Below are 21,519 nucleotides of genomic sequence, written 5' to 3' on the forward strand. Positions count from 1 at the left end.
AACAAAAATGGAGCAACACACAGAAAGAATTGCACAGTACCCAATGTAAACTCAAAAGTATAGCAGCAGAGGTTCCTTAGGATAACAGACTAATGCCAGTATAGGATATACACAATTATAGCGAAAATAATAGGCAGCCCAAGGTAAGGCCTCTAGATAGTGACACTGAGAATAATAGGAGCATAACTATGGCATCAGATTACAGAGGATGCTAAAATGAGTGAAGGGAAACCACATTCAGTGCATCTAAGTAACATACAGACAGTAGGTACTGTGCAGAAACTGTGCAGAAACATTTGTGGTCTACCTACTGGAGTGTACCTGTGGCCTACAGTACGTAGGCCGAACCTGCCTGAACCTGCGAACACAAATGAATGGTCATAGGAGCAAAGTCACTAATGGATACACCATACACAGCGTCTCCAGACATGCTCTAGCCTGCCATGATAAAGATTTCTCAGCCTCCTCTATTACACCCATCGAGACGATATCCGAAAAACATCATGAGCGCTTCTAGCAATTACGCAAAAGAGAGATTTATTGGATCTTCAAACTGAACAGTTTACATCCAGCCGGCTTGAATGAAAAAATGAAATGTTCGAAGACAATTTTTAAAAAAAATACTACCATTTTCTTTCGCTTTTTTATACTTAGATCCATCCCCTTCCCCCCTCCCCCTCCTTGAAACTTCCCCCTCAAAACAAGAGATCCCAGATGTGGATCCACACAATATGTAACAATTTATGAACACACAACAAATGAAGCCCAATCACCAATTGTCAGGCTCAGAGGTAGTGGATCCTCTAAACCACTGTGGAAGATGACACAAGCCACTACCTGGGACCGGAGTCTAAATGGCACCCGGTTTTCACCATAGCCCTCCACAAGCCGGAAGGACTTGCTGTGGCGTGGTACAACCCGGATCATTCCAAGGTTGTGGTACAAGGTTGTGGTACAAGAACGGCAGGCAGTTTCGTAGTCGGGGACAGGCAGGAGGTCAGGACAGGCAGCAGAGGATTGGAGACAGATACGTAGCAACAGGTCATGGCAGGTGGCAAAGGAGCGAAGTCAGAAACAGAACCGGGGGTCACAACGGGAATTCTCAAAAACAGCACAAGGCATCAATACAGCTTTCTCTAGGGCTCAAGGCACAAAGATCCGGCAAGGCAAGAAGGGAGGTGCCGGATTTATAAAGGTGGAGGTGTTCAGCCCTAGGAGACGGGGACGCGTGCGCATGGAACTCGGCCATGGATCTGGAATGGGGAGAGGTGAGTTGCGCTTGCATACACGGAGGGGCATGGGTGAGCCAGCGACCCTTGATATGGGTCGCGGAACCACCCGTGAACAGTACCCCCCTTCGGCCTCTCCCTCTTCTTGGGTTGAAGAAACCTTTGCAGGAGGTTACGGTCCAGGGTATTCTCCTCAGACACCCAAGATTTCTCCTCGGAGCCCGAACGTCTTCCAGTCAACAAATAAGAACCGCTTCCCTCTCATGGTCTTCATGTCCAGTACCTCTTTTACCATCTAAGACATCTGCAGAGTCGGCCTCTGGAGCAGGAGGAGGAGATTGCCGAGAGAAGGATGACAGGTTTCAGAAGGGAGACATGGAAGGAGTTCGGGATGTGCATAGTGGGAGGAAGGCGGAGCTTATTTGCTACAGGATTTATGCGCTTCAACACCTTGAATGGACCAAGAAACCGTGGACCAAGCTTGTAGCTGGGAATTTTCAATTTGACATACTTAGAAGACAACCAGACCTTGTTGCCCTGAGAGAAGATAGGAGGAGCCCTAAGTCTCTTATCAGCCTAGGACTTGGTCCGAGCAGAGGCCTGTAGAAGAGACTGGCAGGTCTGTTCCCAGACAGATTTGAGGTCCAGTATCAAGTCTTCAACTGCCGGGACTTCTGAGGGAACAGACAGAGGAAGAGGGGGGTGAGGAATTCATCCATAGACCAAAAAGAAATGAGCTGCTTTGGCAGCCTCAGAGTTCAGAGAGTTATAGGAGAACTCTGCCCATGGCAACAGACTGGACCAATCATCCTGTCGAGCAGAAACAAAATGGCGGAGATAACAGCCCAGAGTTTGGTTCACCCTCTGCACTTGGCCATTTGACTGAGGGTGGTAGGCAGAGGAGAAGTCCAATGTCACTTGCAACTGATTGCACAAGGACTGCCAGAACTTGGACACAGACTGAACTCCTCAGTCAGACACAATGAGTTGGGGAAGACCATGCAGCCGGAAGATATGCTGAAAAAGTAAGTTGGCAAGACATTGGGCAGATGGAAGACCTGGAAGGGGAACAAAATGCAACATCTTCGAAAACCAGTCTGTCACCACCCTGATAACGGTATTGCCGGTATTGCCAGGTAAGGCGGAAGGCCCATGACAAAGTCCGTAGCCATGTTCGACCATGGGCGACTGGGTATCGGCAACGGATGCAAGAGGCCAGCTGGTTTCAAATGGGAAGGTTTATTACGGGCACAGGAAGTGCAGGATCCTACAAAGTCCCGAACATCCTTTGCCAAGTCAGACCACCAGTAGTAACGGGCGATAAGGGCCATGGAGCATTGCACCCCAGGATGCACAAAATTTTCTTTCGCAGAGCAGGTCGGACAAAGGTCTTGCCGGGAGGAAGCTGCCCAAGATCCATTGGGGCCACAACAACCAGTTGCTCGGGAGGAATAATATGCCGAGGACCCGGTTCTTCCCCAATGACATCGGAGGCACAAGAGAGGGCATCCGCTTTGACATTCTTTTCCGCAGGACGATTGCTGATCCGGAACTCTCTGCTGGGTCGCCACACACCTAGGCGCCATCTTTTAAGTTCCCTCTGCCCCTTGTGCAGGCGCACACCTAGGAGCCACCCACCATCTTTTTTGTTTCGGACGCACACCTCGCATTCACGCTCCAGATCCTCCATACACCATGGCTATTTAAACCGTGCAACTCTCCACTCGCCCCATTCCTGGGACAACAATCCAATACTAACCAGGCCAGGGTAAGTCATAGTTTGCTTTTATGCTTTTATGGGGTGCTCATCACCACTTGTGCTGCCCAGTTTCTATGTAACTTCTCCCATCCACTTATTGACACGTATTGATTTATATATTGAATTATAAAATCGATCTACTAATATTATTTATGTGTTTAATGAAATCTACCATAGACGTTTATCACCCCCCCCCCTCATGTGTCAGTCTGAAGTTTTACAATTAATTATTTATTACCCTATTTAGTCTTTGACATATTTTTCTACACATGTAATCAACCCTAAACAGGAATTTACCATTCCTCACACAAGTGTTTAATTTTATGGTGTAGGACTCATGCCTTCTTAATACCAACAATGGTGTACGTATTAAATTTGTATGTATCAACTTTATATGTAATATTTTTTTATATATGTCTATATGTATTTGTATTTTTATTTTTCTTCATTTTGCTGCCAATATCTGTCATTTTTATCTGTATATACATGCCTTTCTTTATTGTTCTTCATATCCTAATGTTCGATTCCCGGTCATTCCTAACACTTTTTAATTATATTTCCATTCCCTTTACTTCATACAATCATACGATACTTTTATTCACAAACACAATTATGTGATACTTTGATCCTTCCCCCCCATTAAATCATCCAACCATGTGCTTATTTATTCACCCACTGACAGTATGGAATGAAACTCACACATAAATACCATTCATATATTTATTTATTACTTATTTACCTTTCATTCATATTTACATATTCATTCTATATCCTATCGATCTACTATTCATTGTAGCTAACCTTATCTATATATATTTTTAGATACATGTTTACTGTCATTTAATAACCAACAAATCTATATTTTCACTTGAGAAAGGGGATGTTTTGATCCCCAAAAAACAGGGTTTTTAATACTAATAAAACCCTTTGGAGAACTACCCATCTTGCTGTGCGCCTCCTATTCTTTACCCCCTGAACCCAGCCTCTTAATAGATCTGGGCACAATCTCTGCCAGGTTGGACTTGGTGGAGATATCAGCTATAGGCCAGAGGATTCAAGGACTTGAACACCTATCGCCCTGCTCCCCAACATGCCCAAAGTGACGTGAAGGCAGAAAACCTCATAACTCTTGATTTTCATGCTGAAAAGTGTCAGTGTCAGTGCATTGTGTTGCTGTAATATAATGTCTCTATTTCTTCATTAGATCATGTTGGATCGTAACAAGAATACAGTACTTATTACTGATCTGAAGCCTTCTACTGAATATTTATTTACAGTTTTAGCCACATATCCTAATGTTATTGGGGATTCAGCAACAGTTAGAGGGAAGACAAGTACGTGTTCTGAGTCCGGTTTTCTGTACTAATGTGTTCCATCCTATTATGGAAATATTTATCTTCAATTTCTGTTTCATTTCAACAATCTTATTTTGCATTAATAAAATATAGTTATGTGGCCGTTTTCAAAATTTCCAGACTGGTCCAATGAACAACTTTAGTTTTAAAAGTATTTTAATACTTCATGTTATGACAGCTCTAATTTGTGTATTTAACCCAATCTTTAAAAAGGAACCTGTCACCAGAGGGGACATGTTTTTAAAAAAGGTATATGGTTCTTTAGATAAACTATTTTAAACTTTACTTGTCTCCCTGCTAGCTTTCACGTGTGAGTCCCAGGGATCTGTGGGCAAATAATTCCTCCCCCTTCTGAGGTAAAAGCTTGTTCTCAACATTGTTCAAATCAGGCTTCCTCCCTCCTCCTCTGGCTCATCTCACTTACAGCAGCAAGTAAATCTTGCGCTTGAGTGGTCAGCTGCTACTACTTCCATGTACAGAGAAATTGGAGACAAGTGGCCACAAGTGGCGGAGGAAGGAGGAGGAGGGAGGTATTATTTGAACAAGAACAACCATTCACCTCAGGATGAACTCAGAGCTTTTTTTAAAAACTTGTAGGGAGTATACATTTCTGTGTCTGTGAGAACCTGTAGCCTGCTAAAAAGGCCTTCTGCTAACAGGTTCCCTTTAAAGGAAGATGTAAACTAAGGGATAAAGGGAAACTATTTTTTAAAACTGAAGTGCTTTCATTTATGTGGTATTTTTGATAGTGCTGCATGCACCCATATGTAATGGCACCAGCACTATTAAGCTCAATCTGACAGATCAGTCATGTACTATGAAGTCCCCTGTCAAAGGAGCCCATCAAAGCAACACTCATTGGTGGTCATTTATCATTGTTCAGGATTAGTGTGCCAGTTTTTTTTAAATAGCTTGTCTGTTTCATTGATTCATCATAGGTGGAATTTCATTTAAATAAATCTTGCTGTTATTTTTGAGACCGTTTATTCTGCAACCCATACCTATCTGTTTGCCTACGACTGGTAGTAACTCTAGGGCCAACATATGAAAGTAACCAAAACAACCAAAACAACCAACAACCAAAATTACAAAAAACATTAAAGCAATCTTTCCGCAAAATAACACACACTTCTCCGATTTTACATATTCCAAATATATATTGCATCATATTCCATATGACACAAATGTGTTTGGCATGGCTTTCTAGTGCATATGCAGTAAGTAGAAAGTGCATCACACCAAACATAAAATAATTAGCCACACCCATCAATTCTAGTCTTGTCTACTCAGTCTAAACTATTGTGCTGTTCATTGAAACTTTTCTCCCATTGCTAAGGGCCAAACATCTCAAGTCTAGTAATGGTTGAAGTAAATAAGTAATTTTTCTATAATATAATAATTGACTATCAATTCTCTATTTCTACTATAATTTTTTAAATAAATTAACAACTTCTTCTAACCTACAATCTCAGCCTACCTGCACATAAACATTTGTGTGCATTCTCGGGCCTCAAGCAATAGACTCATGGTTATTTATGTACGTATGACAGTAGAAAGAACTTTTGTCTGTGTACAATCCATTGAATCAATGTATAGCACAGGGACAAATTCTACATTCATGGAAACATAACTATTTAACAAAGTAATTTAACATGTCCTACAGATACTTATTTAGATACTAAACTTAGTTATAATAGATATCTTCAGATTTCTTCAGATGTTTATATAAAAACAAAGATTCATTTCTGTTTGTCCTTCTTTAAAAGCTTCTGTGCCTGCTGTAACTAATTTCCGTGTCATAGAAGAGAGGCTTTTCGGCCTAAAGGTGGCCTGGACTCCTCCTTTGGGGAAACTTGATGGTTACAAAATTTATATTCCAAGATGTAAGTATTACAAAATACATTAAACTGAAAAAACATAAAAATAAACTGTTTGTCTTCTCCTTGTACTGTGACATCAATGTGTGTATTATCCTTGTTCTGTGATATTTATTTTGTATGTGATTAAGGAAAATTTTGCTATCTGGGATCTCTGAAGAAACATTATTGTTGTTGGGGAGCAGCATTTAATATTTTGAAACACATTTTGGGAAGACCCCCCCACCAATTTGCGCTCTGGGGTCTCCACCTCCTCCACCCTGACTACATACTATCTACATATATATATATATAGGAGGCATGGTTAATAAAAAAAATAACATACAAATGTGTATGTCAGCAGATACAAATAAACTAGCTAACAAAAACATATATTATGTTTATCATGGTAGTAGGGGACAATTACAGAAAATACAGGGTGTGCAAAATTCTACTACACCAATTACAATATAAAAGACTATGGGGCACATTTACTAAGATTGTGGGAAACTTCACTAAAAGATTCATTTTTCATTCAGGTTCATTAAGAATGTGCGCCAGAAATCATAAATCTGGCACTTCCCTGCACGGGCCCAACAGAGTTCAGCAGCCTTTTTGTTGTGCACCTTTAACATAGGACTTGCAACAGACTTTGCATGTTAAATCTAGTGCACAGTCTGACTAAGCAGTGGAACGCCCCCTAATTTGTATTGAATGGTGGCTAGTCCAGCTGCGCCACAAAGCGATTGCGTGCATCACATTTGTGGTGCAAACACTTCTCATATACCTGTGCAAGCAATTTACACCTAAAAGAATGTGCAAGGTCTGTTAGAAAACTGACACAAAGCCCTTAGTAAATACCCCTATATGTATAGTATGTATGGATTATACCTGGATATTATGGGAACATTCCTTGTATGCATTACATGTATTTCTGTATTTATAGAAAGTGATAACAACAAGTAAGCCAATAAAATTTTCTGCCACACTACTGATCTATAAATGTCATTTAAAATTTTTTATTATATGTTCCATATACCGGATAAGTGTCTAAAATCATGCATATAAAACAATGTAATATTTATCTATTATTTTTTACAAAGAAAAAATAATACACATGCACTTTTTCATATTTGTTGATATAAGTGCCCATCAGATGAAGGCAGTAATACAGCCCAGCTATACCCCCCGCTTGGCTCATACCTTGTAGTGGTTTCTAAAAGTGGATTTTTGTAGGTGCCCAATGATACATTTGCATGAGACCCCTATTATCATTTTGTATAAAATATAGTCTATTATTAATCTAGAATAGATAAACAAGAGCATTAGTACTTTTTTCTATGGAATTAACATTCTCTTTGTTGTTAGCCAACAGACCTGGATTTACTTATGAACAAATTTTAAATGGAGATGTCTCCTCACATGCTATTGATAACTTAGAAGAAGATAAAGAATACACTATCAGTATCTACGCTGTTTATCCTGAAGGACCCAGCCAGCCAGTGTCAGCAGTGGGCCGTACATGTAAGAAAACTGTATAGCCTTTGTATTACTTTTGTGTTTCCCACTATGTCAATTTCTGTATGAATAAGATTTAGTTTGTTGTGGAAATGTGAACCTTGACTTCAAACCACTTACATTATGTGGGGTTTACACATACAGTGTTTATAGTTTATTTTTGCTTACATTTTGACAGTGAAGTTGCTTTCTGTTAAAAGTTTGACACTACAAAATATTACGACTGGATCAATTCGAGCACAATGGACTTCAGTTCGGGGAGCCACAGGCTATCGACTTACATGGTCATCTACAGGTATAATCACATAAAGTTTATTGCAATTTACATTTTAAAAATAGTCTTAATTAGGACATGCAACATAAAAAGAGCAAAAACAAACCAGTGGGTGTTCCTATGCCTGCATTATAGGTATTACATAGACATTCACTCACCAGTGCTGTACACTACAGTTTATGAGGTCACCTAGTTTCTAACACAAGCTGCACAAAATACTAAACTTACTTAGTGAATATGCTTTTGAAAGGCATCATTCATTATATGTCTGGATATTTACAAATGCACAAAATTGTGACCTTTTTAAATGTCAACATCTGCATTCTATAGATAATGTTACTGCAAATCTGCAAATGCGCCCAAAAAAGTCACAAATACAAGAGAAAAAAAGACAAGAAACTAAGATAAATCATCCCCCATGAATTGTCCACAGTTTTGATACAGTAAAGGTGCCATTAGATTCACTTTAATATAATTATAAAGTTATTTTTAATCCCATTACATGGGTGAACAATTTTCCAGCCTTGGGGCATTTAAATAACTAGTAAATTGCATGTGTTTTTATAATGCAGAAGGATTTGATCAAAATGTCAACCTGGCAGACAGCTACTCACAGTACCTGATTCAAGGGCTGCGTCCTGACTCCGAGTATACAGTTACTATCAATCCAATCTTTATAGACATAGAGGGACCTGTAGTTACTGCAAAAGCTACAACCTGTGAGTATATGTTTCCATCAAGAGGTATTTCTTTTTTATGATTAAAAGGGTATTCCCATCTAGGAAATGATGGTATATCCTGTGGATATTCCATTAACATCCAGTTGATCACTGGGACCTGTATCTGTTTTGAGGGCAAGTATCTTCTGTCATTTGTCTTTGGGCTGCATTCGGTGATTCAGCTCTCTAGTTATTTTCAATAGTGTTCAGAAAATGAACTTTTGAGTGGACAAGCTCAACCTAACTAATAGTCCTAGAGACGTGAATTTTTTTTTGGCCACCTCTCCACTAACTGCAGTGATGAGACAAGGATCGGGTCCTGTTCTGGTGAAAGGAATATGATAAGGGGCTCTTAGGGTAAAATAAAAATTTGGGGTATGTACAGAACATGAATTGCACATTACCATGTCAAATGGTCTTACGCGAAAGGCATGTGAGCTGCCCCTTGTACCTGCTCACATGATGAATTACACCATACAGCAGAGTAAGGAAAAAGGAAGGGGCTGCAGTGATCTGCTTCCGTTGCTGCCTGTCATGAATGTGTGGACAACTGGGTAAAACAAGTAGGCTACACAGCCTTCTGCAGTGATAGTGTGTGCTGGATATATGGAATGAAGGTGGATAAACAGCTCATGCTGATACAAAGAGAAACAGAAATGGAAGTACCTTGAAAACTACACCACGAACAATATGTCCTGAGATCATAGCAACAGGTAAATAACCTGTTTCCAGGAACAAATGTTGTTGAGCATGGATATGTGATTTTAAAACCTTTGATGGCTAAAACCCTTAATAAATTGTAACCTTTGATTTCTTATGTGATGTATTTTACAAACTGTATGCAATCCCTCATATTTTTAGTGGCTTCAAGCTCTGTACAGAGTCTGAAAGCAAGTGCAGTGACCATCAATGCAGCATTGATATCGTGGAATGCAGTACAGGGTGCTTCAGGGTATAGACTGGCATGGGGCCCAACTCCAGGTAAGTTTTATTTGTATTTACTAAGTAAAATCCAACCTCCCTATCCTATTTCACTTTTTGCCATTTTAGTATGCTCATGAGAGAGAAATAGGGGTTCAACCATGCAACAGCTCCATGAATAAATGCCTTACAGTACTTTTAAGCTATGACAAATGAATATCATCAAAGATTGCATCCACACCATAAGGAGGATCTGCCGGGGACATTCCGGACACTGAACCACCCATAGGTCCTTATGATTTAGTGTTCCAAATTGCCCTTTAGCTAGTCCCTCTGTGAAAAAGAAAAACTTTTATAATTACTTAAAGATGGATCTGCTCTGATGTCCTCACCTCTGTTGCTCCCCGCACCTGTGCAGTAATTCAATTAAGCCGGAGCAGCACATCCTGCTTTCGTTGGGTATAGTACGGCAGCTTTACTGTGTCACTACGCAAGTGCAAGGAGCACCAGAACAAGAAAAGTATAAATTTTTTATTATTTTAATATAGGAATTTGCTAATTATTATTTATTATTAATTATTATTTGCAACCCTGACAGGTCCTTTTTAAGGGTTAGGGAACAGTAGGGAATAGTGGGTAAAGATTCCCATTTGAAGAGTACCTTTCACCATCTCCACCACCCACTTCACTAATTCCAGTGCAGCTGGAACTATTTCTTTAGTGCCCACCATATCCGAGATGGGGTTCAATAGCGGGAATAATCGGTTTTATATTTTGATAGACTAAACATTTTGGGACTGTGATATACAACATGTCTAACTAAAGGGGGGTTATTTGAACTTTTTAATTATTTATAGGGGTTAAGTAATCTATTTTCAGGTGTGTAACCCTGGAACTACTACCTGACATTAAAGGCCTAAGTTAGTATAATATCTAAACTATTTGCATTGGTTGCCAGGGATTCGTGTTCACTAGATTTATAACAGAAAAGTTCTTTCTTATTATGTATAAAAGTCGCTGGACTGATTAATAACTTAATGCTGGGCAGCGTACTTTTATTAACTGTGTATACTGATGAAATCCCTTTACACATTGATTGATTGTTGAAGAATTGTATTTATAACAACAAAAAAACTTTTTTTTTTATTTTATGATTTTTTTTTACTTTGAAGAATTTATTGGAAGAGATCGCCCCAGACAACTTGCACTAAATAACACACTTACATCTTTTGAGCTGAGAAACCTGGTACACAACACGGAATATGTGATCTCTTTATATGTGCTGTTTGGTTCTGCGGTAGGACCAGGAATCTCTACAACTCTTAGAACCTGTAAGTAAAAAACATAAAAAAACTATTTTAGAGCAACTGTGTGACTGAAACACTGTGGGGGTCATTTACTAAGGGTCCGATTCGCGCATTTTCGCCGGATTTCCCGTATTTGTCTGATTTGCGAGTTTTTCCCTGAATTGCCTCGGGATTTTGGCGCACGCGATCGGATTGTGGCACATCGGCGCCGGCGATGGAAATCGGAATAGTGTCGCTTGAGACACGCTTACCTGCACCCAGGATAGAATCGTGAACTCCTGCGAACTGCAGTGGACTTCAGCGCAACAGCGACACCTGGTGGACATCGGGCGCACTACCTTTGTGAATCGCGGGATGACCCGAATCCTCGGCAGAGAACGCGCAACTGGATCGCGACAGGACTGGGTAAGTAAATCTGCCCCTGTGACTATAAAGCAGAGTTAAAACACATTTTATTTTCATAATTCTTAAAACTGGTAGAGTGTTATTACACTGGTTTTACAGTCTGAATATATCTTCAGCCCCATCCCCATTTCCCAAAATTAAATTGAGAAAGTTACTCTATTTATGTTATATATTAAAGATTATCTGTACTGGCCCAGAAAAGTACCTGATTGTAAAGTTCTTACCACTCTAACCATGTATTATAGTCTGATATTATAGTATGATAAGAAAAAGTCGCACTCAGAATACTCAGGCAATGTATTTTGAGAGAATTGCTCTTTATCAGCCGGTACATTATTTTATTTCACTGTGGATTAAAGTATTATAAGTACAAGTATGACTAAGCACCCCTTGCTTGGTTTTAATAGCATCAACTTTGGTATTGTACAGCACCTCTTGGATATGTATCAAACTTCAAGGTTACTGGATACACCAGCACTTCCATTTCCCTGGCCTGGAGTTCCACTATTGGAGCCACTGAATATAAAGTATCCTGGAACCCTGCAACATCAGGTTACTTTTTATGTGCAAATTGAATGTTATTATGCTTATCATCAATCTTTATTTAATACTTCTTAATTGTTACTGATATGCAATTTCCACTAGATTATACTATTTCAGGAATAACCATAATTAATATTCAAATAGGGCAATTTTAAGCTTATATGTAATTAGTTGTTAAAATGTTGCTCCACTAAGTAGATAAATGGCCAGATGATATATATATATATTTTTAACTTTGCTTGTTAGTGGATTTAAAGAAGTTAGTAGTAGTTAGTAGTAGGAAACAGGTAGTGGATGGTATTTTTATATGGAGGGGACTGGATGATGATGTACAGAGAGGCAATCAGCACATGGCAGGTCATACTGATATAGGGGGAGATTTATCACACGCTGGCCCATGGTACTTCAGTAAAGTATGTGACACATCCAGTATGGTCAGTGTTGTGGTGAGACGCCATTTATAAATAATAATCTTTATTTAAATAGTGCCATCACAATTGGTAGCACTTTACAAATCATAGGGGACATATACAAATATAATATTACATTCATTACAGAGTACAAACAGTCATATGGAACAATAGGAGTGAGGGCCCTGCTCGTAAGAGCGTACAGTCTATGAGGATGAAGCAATGTTCTCTTTAAAAAATACCAATTTATTATTTTAACAGATACTCCAAAAACTCAATATCTGGCCCCCAACATACGAACATACCATATTACCAATCTACAGCCCAACACAAGGTATATTGTCAATGTTCAGGCAGTTTACAGCAACTCTGAAGGTCCTCCAGCCACTCTGATACAAAGCACAGGTAAGTACAGTTTATCTAACTGATATTAAATTATATCTGAGTGAATTTAGGATTAATTATTCATAAACTGAGTCATATAAAAACATCTCATGAATATTAGATGTAATTGAGCCTTAAAGAGTATATGTCATTATAAAACACTGACCTCCTGTTTACAGTTTATGTCCTCATACACCCATTCAAAATGTTATAAAGAAAATTGAAATATACTGTAACAATCTCTATCAAATCCCGAAGGTTTTATGCTTAAAGGAAACCTGTCACCACATTTTTCAAAAATACAGCTAGATACAGGTTTTAATAAAGCCCTATTAACTAAAAGGCACACCTCTTTTAGCAGAATATGAGCTAATATGACCCTTCTGATGACCCTTTATGTAGGATAGCATAAAGTTGACACAAAGTTGATTTTATTAGGATGTGAGGGAAGCAACCCTCACATCCCCATAAAATCAACTTGATGTCATCCTACCAGGCATCAGAAGGGTGATATAACCCCACCCATCTACTTATGCCACATGACCAGGGTGATATCATCTAAGGTCCTTTATGTAAAGTATTCCTCATGTATTTATCTGATCACATTAAATCACAGCATGCATTTATTAAGGCATAGGGAAAGCTAGAAGTCCATGGAAAAATGCTGTGATTTAATATGATCAGATACTGTACATACATGGGGTAGATGTTAATGTTACTGTACATACATGGGGTAGATGTTAATGTTACTGGGTAAAGCAAATGTTACTGGCTAAAAGACCTTAGATGACATCATCCTGATCACATGACATGAAGTGCTCAATGATGTAATGACAACTTTCTATCAATGTTCCAGCAAGGCATTTGACTCTGCATTTACAGCTTAACTCAAATAATATGTAGAAATATAAGACCTCCCACGAAAATAAGACGTAGCAGCAGTCATTGTTACATCTCCCCCTGCGCCATATTTTAGCATTAGTAGATCATTTAGATACTACAAGAGGTTGTGAAAAAGGTGTAGAATTCATGGGATAAAATTACTGACTGTTGTGTTGCAAATGCTACGAGAAGGGGTCATTGATGGAGTCGTAAGACATGCAGCACGGAATTCACAGTTCAGAGAGTTAAAAGGATGTTAGAAAAGTTTTTGACATAATGGTACTTAAAACAAATCTTCCATTTTGTCCTTAAATACAAGGATTGGAAATGTTGGAAAGATTGTTGTACATAGACAGTGAGTAGCAAGACTTTCTTGATGGGATCCAGAATTATATGCTGATTTATGTGATGGAATGACTACAAAATATTAATAAATGTTGATTTTTTTGTTCAACAATATTTGTGAATTCTTGTTCATGGAAAAATAAGATATTCCGTGAAAATAAGACCTATTGCTTCTTTAGGAGGAAAAATTAATATAAGACACTGTCTTATTTTCAGGGAAACAGGGTAGTAAACAGAGGCTGTATGTATTTGAATATTGGCAGACAGTTGCTAAGAACTAGTTTAATACAGCAGCATGTCTGGTTAGTAAGGAACAGAGGTACAGCAATGCAAATACAGGCAGTCCCCTACTTAAGAACACCTGACTTACAGATGAACCCTAGTTGCACATGGACCTCTGGATGATGGTAATTTACTGTACTTTAGCCTTGGGCTGCAATAATCTATAATAATAAGCTATAACAGTTAGCAAAGATATCTGAAATAAAGCTTTATTGATAATCCTGGTTCTGATGACAATCCAATATTTTTAAAATCCAATTGTCACAGGGACCAAAAAAATTTTGGCTGGGGTTACAATTATAAACTATACACTTCCAACTTACATACAAATTCAACTTAAGAACAAACCTAAAGAACCTATCTTGTACGTAACCCGGGGACTGCCTGTAATGTAATTTGACTCACCTCAGATGAGTTCCATATAAGTTTACAAACTGATTTTTTAACATTGCAGCCATGGAAAGGAACCATTTGGGGATAAGGGCAATGCTTTTTAATAATAGTTTTTATGAACTATTTATATTTGAAGTATTTTTGGTGGGTTCATTGAAATGGCTGGTTCCCTTTAAATATTAACTTAAATATTTATCTCCCTAATTCCATAGTCAAATCGCAACCTTCAGGCTCAATATTTATTCAAAATTCCAGATTATTATATATTATTGTATTTATTTCCCTGGTATAGCTCTGGTTCTTCTACTCTTTATGCCTTAACTAAGATTGCCCATACAACAATATGCTAAATTTAGGAAAGTGGCCAACTTGGAAGCACAGAAAAGTGGGTATGGTCCCATAACTTTCTCCCTCTGCAGTCCTATGCCCTATGCAACCTAATTGGACATTGGTTACATTTTGTATCATGTTTGGATCCATCTTAACCCTTGATGCTTCTTTGAATTGTTTAGTGTTTTATAGATTAGCCTACATCAGCCAGTGGCTTTCTTATATTGTATTCTTCTTCTTTACTTTTAGACTCCAATCCTGTCCAACTCGTTCCTGTAAAAGACTTGCAGCTTATTGATACTGGAGTCAACACTCTCAAACTATCCTGGAAGAAAACACCTGGGATAACTCACTATAAAATTTCATGGGTGCCATTTGATGGTAAGATCTTGTACACTATAAAAGTAATAATTATTAATTATCTTAATAATTTCCACATGAAAGGGCCTTGCAAATGAAATTGCAAGCTTTTCTTTTTTGAGAAAATCTGTGGCTTCAGAGGAATCTTAATTTTTAATAATACAATAATGAGAATTTCATTGTATCATTGGTTTGGTAGGCTAATGATTAGATTTTATTAAACATACTACACTATTCTAGCTAGTGAAAAATTGGAAACTTGATGAACATTATATATTAGTTATTGCAGGTAAAAATGGGTTGTAAAAATGTCTAAAAATGAAATCAAGATTCACTCAGTATGCACCTAGTCTTGATGAAACTCCCCCCATGTATATATCATTATTGATTATATGTCAAAACTAGGCTAGGTATATGTTATGTTAAATTACATATTACAAAACCAACATGTTTAAGTAACGCTAGTATTTGTAAATGTTTTCAAATTTCATAAAATATTATCATTAATTTTCATAAGCTGAATTAGAGGTGGATATTTCTTTTAATTTTAATTTTATTTTGATCATTATTACGAAATCTTAAAATCATTTCCTATAAAGTATGGGATATATTCAATGGATGAAGAATAGTGATAACTGTAAAAATCTGAAAAAATGTATCTTTTAAACACTAGGTGGTGCTAGAAACTCAAAGATTGTCTCTGCTGATTCTTCATTTTTTTCAATACCTGACTTGAAGGAGAGCTCTACTTACAATATCTATGTATCATCCATTGTTGGAAACCGAGAAGGAAGCCCTGTTCTTCTTACAGCAAAGACATGTAAGTTGTCAAGTTTTGTTGATAAAATTACAAGGCAATTACAAGGCAAACATTACATACAAAAGAATCATATGTCATCATGTCAAACGATTTCAGTTGCATGAAAGCCAGTGCTGATGCGCCAAAATCCGAGCACATGCACCAAAAAACCCTTCTAAATGCTGCGCAAATCGGAAATCGCTAGAATTTTCCGATGATAGTGCGGTCTGCAGACCCTTAGTAAATGAGCCCCACTATGATTTGTTTATATAACCACAAATGTATCTTTATTTTTTATGCATTTTTTTTTTTTACCAAAAGTGGACATGGATCCCTGAAGACTGCAGAATCCAGAAACATTACACATAAATTATATAGTTTAACCCTAGCTCCCGTTTTGCTCTCATTTATGCGCGCCCCCACTCTGTTCTTTGCAGCCTGGACCAACTCTAGAGCGCGCAGAAGCAGGTGATATCATGATAGATGGGTGAGGCAGGGCTGCGATGAGTAGAGTTGGGGCGTGCATAAATTAACAGCTGGTGGAGCACAGAGGCAACAATGCACCTGTATACAACGGGTGGATTTATCAAACTGTTTGTGACAGAAATCTGTTGTAATTCGCACCAAAAATCAGTCTAAAACCCCACATTTATCAAAAGTTTTCAGCCATTTTTTTGACACTTTTCTGTCAGGTGCAATCAAAGTGGTATTTCCTTCATCGTGGTCTAAATTGCAAAAAAAAGACAATCTTAAACTACACCAGATTCATCATCCAGCGTCTTAGCTTTGCACTGACCAACTATGAGACATGTGTTTATACAGAGAGTAACATGTCATGTACCACAAATTTCCAGGCTGCTCCCAGGGGCGTAACTAGGAAAGGCTGGACCCTTCTTATATACACACACATACAATGTGCATACTTACATACAGTGACTTTCCCTGAAAGATGTGACTGGCTGGCTTCTCACCAAAGCTCCTCTCATCCTTCTGATCCCCTGGGGTCATAACATCACATAGATAGGAATGCAGGCTATAAGAGGCTGCTATCCTTACTGAAGAGGCAGATGGCAGGATGTTATAAAAACATAACTTTCATATATTCATATAAAATATATATATTTTTAATGTTTTTATTATTGTCTGTTATTGTCAAATATATGTACATATACCTAATAAAGGGGTTTTCTACAAACAGTTTTGTTTATTCTTATTGTTTTGTACCAGTGATACCCTGGTATTTTTATTCAACGCACGATAAGTACTGTATATACTCACCTGAGTTGAGCTTTCCTTATTTATATTATTATACAATAATGTTCATTTATATATGGTTAAACACTAATAGTTTAGCAAGTTAAAATTACCAGACTACCCCTTCTCTAAATGTAAATAATACTTTAAAAATGTGAGCTTTTCCCTTAAATTCTAAATGTATCTAAATTTTGATTCTTATCTTGTTATGTAGTAGACTTACCAAAAGTGGATACCTTTGAAATTAAAGAAACATCAGGGGAGAGTGTACTACTGAGTTGGTCTGGAGTAACTGGGGCATCTGCATATATTTTAACATGGAGATTAACTTCAGGTAAGGCATACTCATGCTTGCTTCTATAGAGATACTAATATAAACTAATGGTATGTGTACAGAAATGTTGTATGCTTTTTGAACCCCTTAAAGTGAACCTGTCATCAAAAACAAGTGCAATAAACCTTACTCATTCTTCCCCCCCACTGTGCCATTGTTGAAAAGTACAGTGCAGGCTTCCCAGCTTCAAACTGCCTCGTCCCACCAGTAAAATCCCCAAACTTTTTCTGCCTTTGTCTATGTTGGATCCACTTGGCTCAGCCTATCGTTACTTGGCTCCGCTCATTGCAGGTTGCGTGAAATATCAAGATCTGCAGTATTCTACACAGTGCTCACTGCTAAATACACCATGCAGTGAGAGGGACAGCATTCGGGTAGGGACTGGAAGTGGACAGGGAGAGGACTGTCAGTCAAAAGAAGGAGGCAGGGTTCACTGGCAGTTGAGAGAAAGCGTGGCAGATCATTTCAGTCGATATGGGGAGGGGTTTTAACCCTTTACCAGCAGGTATTACTGAAGTGAGGAGTAAAATTCCGGTGACAGTGTGCGCCATACATTACAGTGCAATGTTGTTAAAGGTGTATGGAGAGCACACACAGGCTCTCTCAATACATAGCAGGTAAAAGTCACCCCTATGTCAAAAACTGAAAGTTAAAAAAATCCTCCTTTCCCTAGAATGGAAAAAATAATAAACAAGTGTTAACATGTTGGTAGCCATTGAGTCTCAGTGGTGAACCCCATAAAGGAAAAAAGTCCCAAGATTAATATCTATTAAAACGCCAGGTTGTCCCGTATAAAACACAGTTCTGTAAACCGAATTATGAGAAAGTTATTGCTTTCAGTATATGGAGATGCAGGGAATTCTTTTCTTAGAAGGTTTTAACAATATTAAAGATATTAAAACAAAAGAACTAGATTATTATACTGATAAAAGAGGAAGTGTCAGTGAACTGCATTCTTTTGTCAATTTTATTGTACTTGGAATGTCTGATTTTAGTAAAATTAGTGACTGCAAGCAAGTGATTTTTATGGGGGCACTATTCATAAGGGGAATCTGTCACCAATATTCAATAATGAAACAAGCACAAATGTCTGCTATGCACATGCCATCCATATATAGCTTTGGTTTGGGTGAACACAGGCTGCCTGGCCTGCAGCAGCATTGCCACTGCTAACAGTGACCTTGCTGAACTTCCCCACCTTTGTTGTGTCATATCTGGAATTGTCCACCAATGCACTTTAGGACTTCTTTGCATTACATCAAACGTGTAATTAAAAAAGCATTACAGGCGATCCCCTACTTAAGGACACCCGACTTACAGACAACCCATAGTTACAGACGGACCCTTCTGCCCACTGTGACCTCTGGTGAAGCTCTCTGGATGCTTTACTATAGTCCCAGACTGCAATGATCAGCTGTAAGATGTCTGTAATGAAGCTTTATTGATAATTCTTGGTCCAATTACACCAAAAATTTTGAAACTCCAATTGTCACTGGGGCAAAAGAAAAAAAATTGTCTAGAACTTCCATTATAAAATATACAGTTTCGACTTACATACAAATTCAACTTAAGAACAAACCTCCAGACCCTATCTTGTATGTAACCCGGGGACTGCCTGTACTGAAATTTCATTTACTAATCACAGAGACAAATAGAGCAATTGAAAAATGCCTTCTTTTGCACCTCTTGCGAGTGTTCATAGAGTACCTGAGCACTGAAACATTCACTGATCGAACCTGCATCTTCACAAGTGACCATGTTATCAGCGTTTATCAATAACTTTATCTTCACAGAATCTGTTGCGTCCATGGAACAGTTGTCAGCATCATACAGATCATTCAGGCTTACTGGATTGCAGTATGGAAAAAGCTATGTGTTTGCAATAAAGCCATTGTTTGGGGAGATGGAAGGACCAGAGAAAACTATGACTCAAGCTATATGTAAGAATTTGTAGATACATACGTAATTGTCAGGCACAGGGTAGATTGTAAACACAGTTTTTGATTGTATAACTTATACAACTTTCTAACTTCCTTTTTTTGCATCCATTGTTCATAGTCAGTTTAGTCAACTCAAACATCCTTTTTTAAATTCAGAAGCTGTTATCAGTTTATTTCTCTATGGTGCAAGGCATGATCGAAACAGGTTTGAAACCTCCGAATATAGACAACAATAATATTACAAAACAATCCATTTTTTTTTTAAACTCTGCAGTTCAGAATAAAACAAAAACGGTAATACCGCCTTAACATAATATTTTCTTTGCAGTTGGGCCAGTGAAAAGACCCGTCATTCCTGTCCCCACTGTTCATGGACCTAGGCTCACAACAGGGATTGAAAGGACAACCACTTCAAGACCCATTGAACGTCCTCCACTGACGTTACCGCAAATGTCCAAGTACACTACTGCTGCTGCTAGAGGAACTTCAGCACTTGTCTCTGAGCCAAGTAAATAGTTATCAATTCAAAACTCCTAAATGTTTAGCAAAATCTTTTTCTAGTGGTTACAGTTTATAAAAGAGTTAGACTGATTGTTTAAAAGGAAATCCACCAAAATGTATGTCAGATCTGTTAGTTAAATTACAATTGAGACTACTCAGTCATTGACACCTTTTCCTGGCTTACTAAAAAGATAAAGAAAAATAACTTTTCCTGTGCCTCTGTAAAGGGTGTGGGGCCTGGCTTCCAGTTGTCCGTGCGCCAAAAAACTGAGTTGAATCACAAAAGTCTGGCAGTAAACTAGAACTATTAATAGATGGTGCAAAGTACAACTCAAAAGTCTTAAACTACTCCAGATTTATCATCCCTCATCAGACACTACAATAAATCTAGTGCAGCAAGAGAAAACTTTTTTCTTTTAACATGCATTCATAAGGGTGATGGAGGCCACTGTCAGGCATCTCTTTTTTATGTGTTTTTTTATGTGATTCATACAGTAAGCAGATTTGTGCAAATGCAATCAAATAGAGCCTTCCTACTGTATTGCATTTATAGCTTTATTTATATAATTATTTTCTTCCGTTTTTTCCTAGTTTGCGCAAAGTCAAAAGCTGATATAGTATTTCTGGTGGATGAGTCTTCTAGTATCGGGCCAAGTAATTTTAACAAGGTCAAAGATTTTCTCTATAGAATAGTATCATATTTTCCAAAAATTGGACCTGATGGGACTCAGGTAGGATCAATGCTATTTTAAGGTTTTCTTATCTGCCCTGCCAGGACATTTTACATGTTTTATTTTTCTTATGACTGAATCTATCTATCTTTATAAATATGTAATGATACAGTATAAATGTGTAAGGGTACAAAACTATGCAGTACAGGTTCTTTACACTATGAGCACATAAATGTATTTCATTTTGTTTGCTTTTAATGAAAAAAATAAAAGCAATGCAGTGCATTTGATGTGGGCCATTTTCTGTTGGACTTTGCCTGTTCTTTTCAATATGCTTGCACAGGTATTTAAGAAGTGTCTGAGACACATTTCTGGCGCATGCAACACAGTTGTGGCGCACACGACTCTGCACTGAAGGGGTGCTTAGTTGAACTTTGTACCACATTTATCATTCAAAGTCATACAGAAATGTGTCGCAAACCCCATGTTAAAGGTGCACCAGAAAAAAAAATGGTGCACTCTGTCGGAGCAGTGCAGGGAACGCCAAATTCATGAAGAATGTGAGACACATCATAAATCTGGCGCACTCTGCATCCTACACAGGTGAACTGCACATAGTGCAGTATGCATTGTTCTCAGTAAATGTTCCTCAATGTGTGCAAACCCTAATAACTTATTCATACTTTGGTGTACAGAGCTCCGTGAGATGTCATTTTCTGCCTCTACGATTGATATAAGCAGTGGGTAT

The 21,519-nt window shown here is 38.1% G+C and overlaps 1 protein-coding gene across 3 annotated transcripts in view; it reads left to right on the forward strand.

The window, feature by feature from the left end:
• The window catches only part of LOC140127149 (uncharacterized), a 246,094-nt gene that overhangs the window by 36,530 nt on the left and 188,045 nt on the right, over nucleotides 1–21,519 (forward strand). For all 3 annotated transcript variants that reach the window (XM_072147489.1, XM_072147490.1, XM_072147488.1), the window contains 15 exons: nucleotides 4,193–4,322; nucleotides 6,110–6,226; nucleotides 7,568–7,723; nucleotides 7,896–8,012; nucleotides 8,564–8,710; nucleotides 9,572–9,691; nucleotides 10,804–10,962; nucleotides 11,773–11,895; nucleotides 12,558–12,701; nucleotides 15,162–15,293; nucleotides 15,946–16,092; nucleotides 17,540–17,659; nucleotides 19,453–19,599; nucleotides 19,928–20,107; nucleotides 20,692–20,831. In XM_072147489.1, the coding sequence (XP_072003590.1) occupies nucleotides 4,193–4,322; nucleotides 6,110–6,226; nucleotides 7,568–7,723; nucleotides 7,896–8,012; nucleotides 8,564–8,710; nucleotides 9,572–9,691; nucleotides 10,804–10,962; nucleotides 11,773–11,895; nucleotides 12,558–12,701; nucleotides 15,162–15,293; nucleotides 15,946–16,092; nucleotides 17,540–17,659; nucleotides 19,453–19,599; nucleotides 19,928–20,107; nucleotides 20,692–20,831 (2,079 nt within the window). The remainder of the gene's footprint in view (nucleotides 1–4,192; nucleotides 4,323–6,109; nucleotides 6,227–7,567; nucleotides 7,724–7,895; nucleotides 8,013–8,563; nucleotides 8,711–9,571; nucleotides 9,692–10,803; nucleotides 10,963–11,772; nucleotides 11,896–12,557; nucleotides 12,702–15,161; nucleotides 15,294–15,945; nucleotides 16,093–17,539; nucleotides 17,660–19,452; nucleotides 19,600–19,927; nucleotides 20,108–20,691; nucleotides 20,832–21,519) is intronic.

Source organism: Engystomops pustulosus, chromosome 4, assembly GCF_040894005.1.
Source record: "Engystomops pustulosus chromosome 4, aEngPut4.maternal, whole genome shotgun sequence".
NCBI classification, from domain to species: domain Eukaryota; kingdom Metazoa; phylum Chordata; class Amphibia; order Anura; family Leptodactylidae; genus Engystomops; species Engystomops pustulosus.